The sequence below is a fragment of the Sminthopsis crassicaudata genome, chromosome 5, assembly GCF_048593235.1.
Source record: "Sminthopsis crassicaudata isolate SCR6 chromosome 5, ASM4859323v1, whole genome shotgun sequence".
Lineage (NCBI taxonomy): Eukaryota > Metazoa > Chordata > Mammalia > Dasyuromorphia > Dasyuridae > Sminthopsis > Sminthopsis crassicaudata.
In genome coordinates, this window is record NC_133621.1 from 287,358,222 (window position 1) to 287,369,159 (window position 10,938).

A 10,938-nucleotide genomic window follows, 5' to 3' on the forward strand; every position below is an offset into this window, starting at 1 on the left:
TCTCACTCCTTGAAGAAATTGTCTGAAATAACAGACTGAAGAGTATGAAATCACTTGAAACACCCTTAGAAATGTGTGAGATAAAAAGAAAAAAAATCTAAATGTATTTTCCTTTTATTTAATTTAATATTTTTATGAACTTAATCATCAATAAACAGGAAAATTTCAGTACTAATAATAGTTATAATGACATTTACATAAAACAAAGTTTTGTAAATCATTTGACAAGTTCTTTTTTATAATATTTTATTTTTAAATTATATGTTGAAATAATTTTAAATATCAATTTTAAAAAAAATTGAGTTCTAAATTTTCTCCCTAAAAAGGTAAGAATTTTAAATAGATTATATTTTATAATACATTTTTGTTTTTACAACAACCCTAAGAGCTACCCTACTAATAATAGTTATAATGACATTTACATAAAACAAAGTTTTGTAAATCATTTGACAAGTTCTTTTTTATAACATTTTATTTTTTAAATTATATGTTGAAATAATTTTAAATATCAATTAAAAAAATTGAATTCTAAATTTTCTCCCTAAAAAGGTAAGAATTTTAGATTATATTTTATAATACATCTTTGTTTTTACAACAACCCTAAGAGCTACCCTACTAATAATAGTTATAATGACATTTTCATAAAACAAGGTTTTGTAAATCATTTGACAAGTTCTTTTTTATAATATTTTATTTTTAAAATTATATGTTGAAATAATTTTAAATATCAATTTTAAAAAATTGAGTTCTAAATTTTCTCCCTAAAAAAGTAAGAATTTTAAATAGATTATACTTTATAATACATCTTTGTTTTTACAACAACCCTAAGAGCTACCTCTTAAAAAAGACTATTAATATCTGCATTTTACAGATGAGGAAACTGAGGCAGACAGGGGTTAAATGACTTTCTCAGAGTCACACAGCTGGTAAATGTCTGAAGTTGAAGTTGGATTTAGACTCAAGTCTTCCTGATACCAGACATGGTGCTCTATCGAATGTACCACCAAGCTGGATTGCATGTGAAACTGTGAAATTCTTTTATGTGGAAGTAAACTTAATGCAATAGTAAAAAAAAATTGCTCTTTTTGTGATTCCGTTTGAACTTTCTTTTGTGTCCTTTTTCCTGTACATTCTTTTGACTCAAGCTTTCCTAGTGTCTCTAAATGCAGATTTCTAGAAGACACTATACTTGGCTTTTATTTGAGAGCAGAAATTCTGAAGCTTTTATGTGTCATGTCTCCTTTGGTCAGTTTTGTGAAGTCCAAGAGTGGCTTCCCCAAATAATGTTTTTAAATGTATAAGATAGAATACTTATGATTATAAAGGAAACTAAAGGTAAGCAAAAATATATATAAAATCCCTCCTTCATAAAGCTCACTGTCGCCCTGAAATCAATCCATAGATTACTTTGGGGTCAGTGGACTAAGAATTTCTCTGTCTCTGAAGAATTACATACAAAGGTGTCAGTTCTATCCTTACTGATTGTAAAGAAAGCTGCAGGATTCCTTTCTTCCAACTGACTAAACAAAGAAAAACAAGAAAATATGAAAGAAAGAAGTCATTCTTTCTAACAATTAGAGGTAATTAAAAGTAGGTTGAGTTATTTGATAGGTAGTGAGTTCCCCATTACCAGATGAATTCCAGTGAAAATTGTATGGCTATTTGTTGGAAATGTAAAGGCAATTGAGGTACAGATTGTGCTCTAAGATACCTTCCAAGTCTGAGATTCTGTGATTCTGTAATTGGATTAAGTACTTGAAAAGTCAAAACACCAGAGTTTTGAGCATGTTATTACTTGTAATACCAGTGAGACAGACATCCAGGTGGTGCTAGTTGATTAAAAGATGAACATTTATCTGGAGCTTGTCAAAGAATTGAAAAATTGGTTAATCAACAAGCATTTATTAAGTACTTACCAAATTCCAGTCCCTATGCTAGTTATGGGAGATGCAATGGCAAAGAGTGAAATAGTCCCTGCCCTCAATGACTTTCTTTTCTTTCAAGGAAACATAAATAAGTATATACATGTAGTCTCAATTTCTACAGCCTTTCCAGCATGGATACTGTTCCTCTAGCTTGCGTCAGATAAAATCTTGAGTTTCATTCTATGAAGAATAATTTGTAAAGAGAAATTGTTGGAACTATGGTTTTAGAGAAATTGGATAACACAGTAAATGAGGCAGAACTTTTCTGGAGAGAACTAATTTAACTAAAAAATTAAGAGAATTTAAAGTTAGAATTAATTCTAACCCTAAAATCTTGAAAAGAGACTTTATTTTGAGTGAAATGAATGATGGGACTGTGTTACCAGAAGTCACTTGAAGTTACCAACATTGACAGGTGAAATTTAGCTTGTACTTAAAAATTTACAAATTATTGTTCTGTAAGAAATGACCAGCAGGATGAATACAGAGAAGCTTGGAGAGACTTACATGAACTGATGCTGAGTGAAATGAGCAGAACCAGGAGGTCATTATACACTTTAACAACAATACTGTGTGAGAATGTATTCTGATGGAAGTGGATATCTCCAGCATAGAGAAGACTTAACTCAGATCCAATTGATCAATGATGGACAGAATCAACTACACCCAGAAAAGGAACACTGGGAAATGAGTGTAAACTGTTCGCACTTTTGTTTTTCTTCCCAGGTTATTTTTACCTTCTGAACCCAATTCTTTCTTTGCAACAACAACAACAAAAAATTTGGTTCTGCACACATCTATTGTATCTAGGATATACTATAACATATTTAACATGTATGGGAATGCCTGCCATCTAGGGGAGGGGGTGGAGGGAAGGAGGGGAAAATTCGGAACAGAAGGGAATACAAGGGATAATGTTGTAAAAAAAAATTTTACCTATGCATATGTACTGTCAAAAATGTTATAATTATAAAATTAATTTTAAAAATTGCAAATTATTTGCTCTTTTCAACCTGTGAGGTAGTATTTTAAAGAGGTCAAACCCTTTTTTCAATATCTGAGATAAGTTTGAGACTCATGTCTGTCTCACCCCACATTCAGTACTTTATCCACTATTCTATCTGTCTCTACAGCAAGGAATTTAAGCATTACTGAATGTGATTTTTCTTATAGTTAAATGAATAATTATGCCATCTTTCTGTTATTACTTACTACTTTATAATTAACATAAATTGTGTAATCAGTAGCTGAGGAGTTTTAAAACTGAGGAGGTTTGGGATACATGTATAAATATAATTGTTTATATATAAAATTTATGCTTATATAATTTTATTTATATACGGAAAGATATTAATAATCTGGAGCAAAAGAGATTTCTCCAGTATATTAAATATTTATTACTTAATCAATTATCTTAATGCTCTCACATTAGCAAGTTCTGATTCTAGAGATGCATTTGACTAAGTTCCTCTTCAGAAAATACTTTGTAAACCAAATTCCCCAAAAAGAATAAATAATAAAAAAATTCAAATAAACCATAGTTATTATTTTAAAGATACATATTTTTATTCCTTAAAAATGTCAATCTCAATTTTGTATACAGTCTCAAGAATATTAAAGAAGGAATGGCATAATATTTTTGGGGGGAATCTAGATTTGGAACCAAGAAGATCTGAGTTCAAATCTCAGCTGTGTTTATTATCAACAATATGATTTAATTTCTCTAGAAGTATTCCCCTTGGATGATTTAATCCATTGTTGTTCTAGACAAGCAGGGGGCTCAGCTTGTGGTCAGCTTAATAAGTCTAATGGCAGCACTTTTTTCAATCCAAGTACCACCTCATAAACCTTCCAGGATCTTCGGACTTTTGGAAACTTAATTTTTACTTTTATTTTTTTAATTTTATAATTATAAAAATTTTTTGACAGTATATATGCATGAGTAATTTTTTTATAACATCCAAATTGTCCCCTCCCTCCCTCTATTCCGTCCCCTAGATGACAGGCAATCCCATGCATTTTACATAGATACAATATATGTGTGTAAATCCAATTTTCTTGTTGCACGTTAAGTATTGGATTCTGAAGGTATAAGTAACCTGGGTAGATAGACAGTAGTGCTAACAATTTACATTCACTTCCCAGTGTTCCTTCTCTGGGTGTAGTTATTTCTGTCCATCATTGATCAGCTGGAAGTGGGTTGAATCTTCTTTATGTTGAAGATATTCACTTACATCAGAATACATCCTCATACAGTATTGTTGTTGAAATGTATAGTGATCTTCTGGTTCTGCTCATTTCACTCAGCATCAGTTCATGCTAGTCTCTCCAAGCCTCTCTGAAATCATCCTGCTGGTCATTTCTTACAGAGCAATAATATTCCATAACCTTCATATACCACAATTTACCCAACCATTCTCCAACTGATGGACATCCATTCAACTTCCAGTTTCTAGCCACTACAAAAAGAGCTGCCACAAACATTTTGCCACACAGGTCTCTTTCCCCTCCTCAGTATTTCTTTGGGATATAATCCCAATAACAGCAATGCTGGGTCAAAGGGTATGCACAGTTTGATAACTTTTTGGGCATAGTTCCAAATTGCTCTCCAGAATGGTTGGATTCATTTATAACTCCACCAACAATGTATCAGTGTCCCAGTTTTCCCACAGCCCCTCCAACATTCATCATTATTTGTTCCTGTCATCTTAGCCAATCTGACAGGTGTGTAGTGGTATCTCAGAGTTGTCTTAATTTGCATTTCTCTGATCAATAGTGATTTGGAACACTCTTTCATATGAGTGGATATAGTTTCAATTTCATCGTCTGAGAATTGTCTGTTCATATCCTTTGACCATTTATCAATTGGAGAATGGTTTGATTTCTTATAAATTAGGGTCAGTTCTCTATATATTTTGGAAATGAAACCTTTATCAGAACCTTAGCTGTAAAAATATTTTCCCAATTTTTTACTTCCCTTCTAATCTTGTTTGCATTAGTTTTGTTTGTACAGAAACTTTTTACTTTGATGTAATCAAAATCTTCTATTTTGTGATCGATAATGATCTCTAGTTCTCCTCTGGTCATAAATTCCTTCCTCCTCCACAGGTCTGAGAGGTAGACTATCCTCTGTTCCTCTAATCTATTTATGATCTCATTCTTTATGCCTAAGTCATGGACCCATTTTGATCTTATCTTGGTATATGGTGTTAAGTGTGGATCCATATCTAATTTCTGCCATACTAATTTCTAGTTTTCCCAACAGTTTTTTCCAAATAATGAATTTTTTATCCCAAATGTTGGTATCTTTGGGTTTGTCAAACTAAATTGCTATAGTTGTACCCTTTTTTGTCCTTTGTACCTAATCTGTTCCACTGATAGACTGGTCTATTTCTTAGCCAATACCAAATGGTTTTGGTGACTGCTGCTATATCACATAGCTTTAGATCAGGTACACTTAGACTACCTTCATCTGACTTTTTTTTCATTCGTTCCCTTGAAATTCTCAACCTTTTATTCTTCAGACCTTTGCAAACTTACAAGGTGACCAGACTACCTCCTCCCAAAGATAAAAAACGAACAAATGCTAAAGCCAGCCATATGTTCATATGCACGTGACAATCAAGGATGGGAATCAATTTAGTCCCCCCTTTCCTATGATCCGTTCTCAGGAGATATTTCAAATGAGTCCTAATTCTTGAAAGCCGAAAGTAAGAGACAGAGTGAAAAGGTAGAGTGTGTGGAGAGAGAGAAGAGAAGAAACTTTGGTAAGTTTACTGAGTTCTGGCTCAGGATTCAATTAGGGAATTTTTGTAAACTCTTGAGTCATGAATGGCTCTCTCCAACTTTCCACACAGAGAACCAGAACCAAGCAGAAGAGTACCTATATCTACGTACTTTCTATAATTCACCAGGAAGGGAAAATCTGAGCGTCTTCTGTCTCTGTTACTTTAAGTAAACATAAAATACAACTCTTGTTGCTGAGGGCGCCATATATATACTTCTTGCAGAAGCTGATTTTTTAAAGAAAGTTAGAAATTCAAAGAGATGGAAGCTTGGAGGGAATACATACCAACCATGGGAGCCAGCCAGTGCAAAGGCATGGAGGTGGGAAACAGAGTTGCCTGTGTGTGAGAAACAAGAAATTCAGCGGAGTGTGTAAAGAGGAAAAATTTATAAGAAGACTGGAAAGTAGGAAAAGTTTTAAATGGCAAATGAAAACTTTTGGATTTGATCTTAGAGCTAATGAGGAACTACTGGAATGGATTGTGTATGTGTGTGTTTGTGCGTGTGTGTGTGTGTGTGCGCACGTGCGTGTGTGTGACAAAATTGGGAAAATCACTTCCTTTGGAAGTTTAGGGGAGAGTCTAGGGATAGGGAGGGCAATTGCAATATTCCAGGCGAGAGGTGATGAGAATGTGAATCAAGAATGTGTGAATGTGTTAGGATTACAAGGTGCTAACTCAGGTTGTCTAAACAAATCTCTAGCTCAGAATTCACACCTTTAGTTCACATCTTTAAAAGGAGTTTGCACCTTTGGAATACCCCATTCTCTGGGAGAACATGAGGAGCCACCAAGGCTGCCTCCGAGGGGACATTGAGTTTGGACGGCAGTCTGGAAGGATTGGGATAAGAACAAGACTTCCTGGGCAAACTTCAGGGGAGCTTGAGGAGATTCAGAGCCGGGATTCAGGAAGAAGAGGATTTGAGACTCTACCTTCGCTCTGGCTGGAGGCTCCAGAAGCCTAAGAAACCTGCTCACAGAGGAAAAGATTATACAGAAAAGAAACTTCCTCCCAGAGAAGGATTATAATTGAGAGACAACAGAACATTTACATGAATGGAGGGGAGAGATGTTGGAAAGATGGAAATGGCAAGATTTTGGTAACTCTCTGTATATGTGGGCAATATTTTTGCAACATATGTACAAAATAAGTACAAGATAAGGTTGGTTTTTGTTTTGTTTTGTTTTTTGGAAGCGAAGAGGTAGTGAGAAGCACTAGCAGTTTTCCTTCATATGATACATGCTAGTTGTGTGACCCTGAACAAATCACTTAACCCTTTTTATCTCAGTTCCTCATCTGTAAAATAAGCTGGAGAAGGAAATGGCAAGCCATTTCAGTATCATTGTCAAGAAAACCCCAAACTTCCAAACACAACTGACAAATGATTGAAGGACAGCACACATTTATAGATGAATTGTTAATCTGCATTGGTAAGTGCAGTTTACATCCCAGAAGTCCCTACGTTCGGGAAATCATGGTTCTGGAGTATATCTCTGTCCTCTCTCCAGAAAAAAGAATCTATATTCCATTGGGTTAATTTCATATCTATTACAGATGTTAGTTCTTTCTTCCAGGGTTAATTTATTATTTTTTTTCAAACAACCATGTTCATGAGTCACAAGTGTCTCTTTGTTCCTTTCTCTTTTTAGGGTATTTGGAGCTGCTGTTTTCTTAACATCGACCCTGAATATGTTCATCCCTTCTGCAGCTCGAGTACATTATGGCTGTGTTATGCTGGTCAGGATTCTACAGGGTTTGGTGGAGGTAGGAGAACAATTTTTCAATACTTTTATATTTTGCTTTGGATAATGGAGTTCTTTTAAATGTCATTTTTGTTGTTCAATTTTAGGATGGAAACTCCATGCCCATTTTTCTGGTTTGTTTTTTGTTTCACTTTTGTTTTTATATCCCAAGCACCTAGTTGTTGATTGACTATTTTCCTGCCTTTTTTCAACTTCTGGTTATTATTCGAAAAGTGAATATTGTCTCCAAAATGTTCCCAAGATAAAACACAACGAGTGACTATTTCACCCAGTATCACAAATTTAGAACTGGAAGGTACCTCAAAGGCCATTGAGTCCAGCCTTCTTATTTTTACAGATGAGGAGATCAAGTCCTCAAAAACAGCTTGACCGTAGTATGTCATCATTTAGACTTTAACGTCAAAGTGCAGCTAGGTAACACCAGAATGGATATAGTGCCAGACTGAAGTCAGGAAGACTCCTCTTTCTAAATTCAAAACTGGCCTCAGATATTTACTAGCTATGTGACCCTGGAAAAATCACTTAACCCGGTGTGCCTCAGTTTCCTGCTCTGTAAAATGATCTAGAGAAAGAAATGGCAAATCATGCCTGTTTTTCTGCTAAGAAAACCCCAAATGGGGTCACCAAGAGTTAGATATGACTGAAAACAACTGAATAACATCTCTAACTGCAAATCCAACATTCTTTCTACTGGGCAATAGATAGTATCATAAAGTACTTAAAATTAGAAGGGATAGAGACACCAAAAAGTCTTCCATTTTCTTTCTTCTTTGACCATAAATAGAGAGCATCTGTCTTCTCTGAATATTTCAAGTGGTAGGAAGCTCACCATAGTTGGAGGCTGCCCATTTCTTGGACCCCTTTAATCATTATAAACTCTTCTTTTTTTTTTTTTTTTTTTTTTTGGTTAGGACATGTGATTTTATTGGTGGTTGAGGTTCCTGGTGAAGAAATGTTTTCCACTAATGAATAAACTCCTCCTACAAGTACATCTCAGCAATTTTTCTACAACTTAGGACCGTAGATACAAAGTTATATGGAGTCACTGCCCACTTATTTCAGTACACTCTTTTTACAAATAAAGAAATTGAGGTCCACAAAGGTTGCATGAGTTACATTTAAGTTACTCAGATGAGAAGCATCAGAGGTGGAAATTTGTGGGTTTAGAAGTTAATTGATTTGCCTATAATTACTTATTCAGGACGGGTCAGAAATAAGCCTTGAACCCCATTCTTTTTTATCCATTTTGATAGTATTTCATTTTTTCAAATAGATGCAAAGATAGTTTTCAAAATTCACCTTTGCAAAACCTTGTTTGAACCCTGTTCTTACTGATTGAGGTTATCTCTTTATCCACTCTGTAAAGCTGCCTTCTCCAATTTCCTTCTTGTATTGAAACAGATCTGCCTTCCCATAACTTGGGAGCTAGCTTCCATGGGGTACAGAGTGCTGGACTTGGCCATTGTAAAGCCTAAGTTCAAATCTTGCCTCTCACATAAGTGTCCCTGTGATCCTTTTATTGTTCTGTCATTTCAGTCATGTCCAATTCTTTTTGACTCCATTTGGAGTTTTCTTGGCAAAGAAATTGGAGGGTTTTGCCATCAATTGAAATAGCTCATTTTACAGATGAGAAAACTCTAAGGCAAACGGGATTAAGTGACTTGACCAGGGTCATATAGCTAGTCCCTGTCTAACGTGAATTTGAACTCAGTTTAAATCTCCATGTCTGGTGTTCAATCCTGGTGTGACTCTGAACAAATCACTTATTCCTTTTTACCTCAGTTCATCACTCCATGTCTGGTGTTCAATCCACTGTGCCTCCTAGCTGCCTTGGAATAAATCTAGTATGTGATAATTCTTCAAATACTCAAGGACAGCTATTATGTCTTTATTAAATCTCCACTTCTCCAGGCCAAATCCCTTGAGGGATCCTTATAAAATATGATCTGGAATTCCCTCCCCACCTTAGCTGCCCTCCTTGCCAGTCTATTCATGCCCTTCCTAAAATGATGTGCTCAGAACTAATCACAGTCCTCCACGTGGTCTGCTGGTACAATATGCCATAAGATGAATAGTTCTGCAAAGCCCTGAATGCTACATCTAGAAGGAGTAGGTTGGTTATTTATTTTATTTAGCCTAGCCTTCTCATCTAACCAATGGAGCCAATAGAAATTATGGGATTTGTTTATTCTTCTAATTGGGAGCAGATTGAGAATCTCTCCCCAGATCTTTTGATTCCCTATCCTGTGTGGTTTCTATTCTTTTGGTGAGTTGCAGGAATAGACTTGGTGAGTTCATTGAGAGAGGGAACTTTTGGTGAGGAAGTTTCCTCCATCAATGATCATTAGCACTTGTTTTATAATTTATTCTTATCATTCAAAATGATAAGTTTGCAATCTACTACCTTTATCTGCGGTACTGAGAGAGTGAGGAACTCATCCAGCATGTGTTAGAGGTAGAACTTCTTAACATGAAGATCAGCTTTCTCCCTACCTTCTATGATGAATCTACCATTCATAAAATGCTCAAAACATTTGATTTTGGGGGTAAATGTATGAATTTCAAAGGGCAAATTTTGCTTGGGGAGGAGGGTGCACAATATAGCAAAAGGATCACATGGATACATGTGAACTGGAAATCACAGAGCTTGGGTTCTAAACTTGTCAGCTTCCTCATCTATGACATAAGGATGTAGGACAGATGAATAATTAACTTCCCTGCCTCTAAGTTTTCACATATGTAGGGTGAGGAAGGGAGTTGGACTAAATGATTCCCAAAAGTCCTTCCTGATTGTAAGTCTCTGGTCTTGGGACTCTCTCTGGTCTAATATTCTAGGATTTGATGATGTTAAAGAAACCTTGGTCTCATTTCAGTGTTACTTAAACTAAAGCTTCTGACAATAATTAAGTGGAATTGTTGAGCACTTCATATAGTCTGCATCTAAAAATAATGACTCATGTTAGATAAAGAGGAGCCAGGTTAGGAGATAAAGGAAAAGAAGCCAGGTCAAATAATGCTTTTTAAATTTTTTTTGACACATTTTCCAGGGTGTTACCTACCCAGCATGCCATGGGATGTGGAGTAAGTGGGCACCCCCACTTGAAAGAAGCAGATTGGCAACTACCTCGTTCTGTGGTAAGTACTTTTGAATGATAAAATCTTTAAAAATTACCTACTGGTATCATTTTTTTTCCTATTGCGTTCCTTTCTAAATATAATTTTCCCCCTTCACTGGCTAGTGAATCATTCTTTATAGCAAAGAATTTTTTAAAATAGAGGAAAAAAAGGCAGTTTGGGGAAACCAACTGACACATTGACTCTGACAGTTTATATAATATTCCACATCCATAGTTCCCCACCTTTAGAGAGAGGAACATTTTCTCAACTCTTTGCCATGATCAAGATACTTGGTCATCATAATAATGTTTGCTTTCATTTTTTAGTTCTTTCTGCCTCAGTCATCAC

General features: G+C 35.2%; 1 protein-coding gene across 1 annotated transcript in view; it reads left to right on the forward strand.

Annotated features, from left to right (window-relative positions):
* SLC17A8 (solute carrier family 17 member 8) overlaps window positions 1-10,938 on the forward strand; it is a 62,552-nt gene that overhangs the window by 28,026 nt on the left and 23,588 nt on the right. Inside the window, exons 4-5 of the mRNA XM_074268048.1 lie at window positions 7,360-7,474; window positions 10,521-10,608. Of these exons, the coding sequence (XP_074124149.1) occupies window positions 7,360-7,474; window positions 10,521-10,608 (203 nt within the window). The remainder of the gene's footprint in view (window positions 1-7,359; window positions 7,475-10,520; window positions 10,609-10,938) is intronic.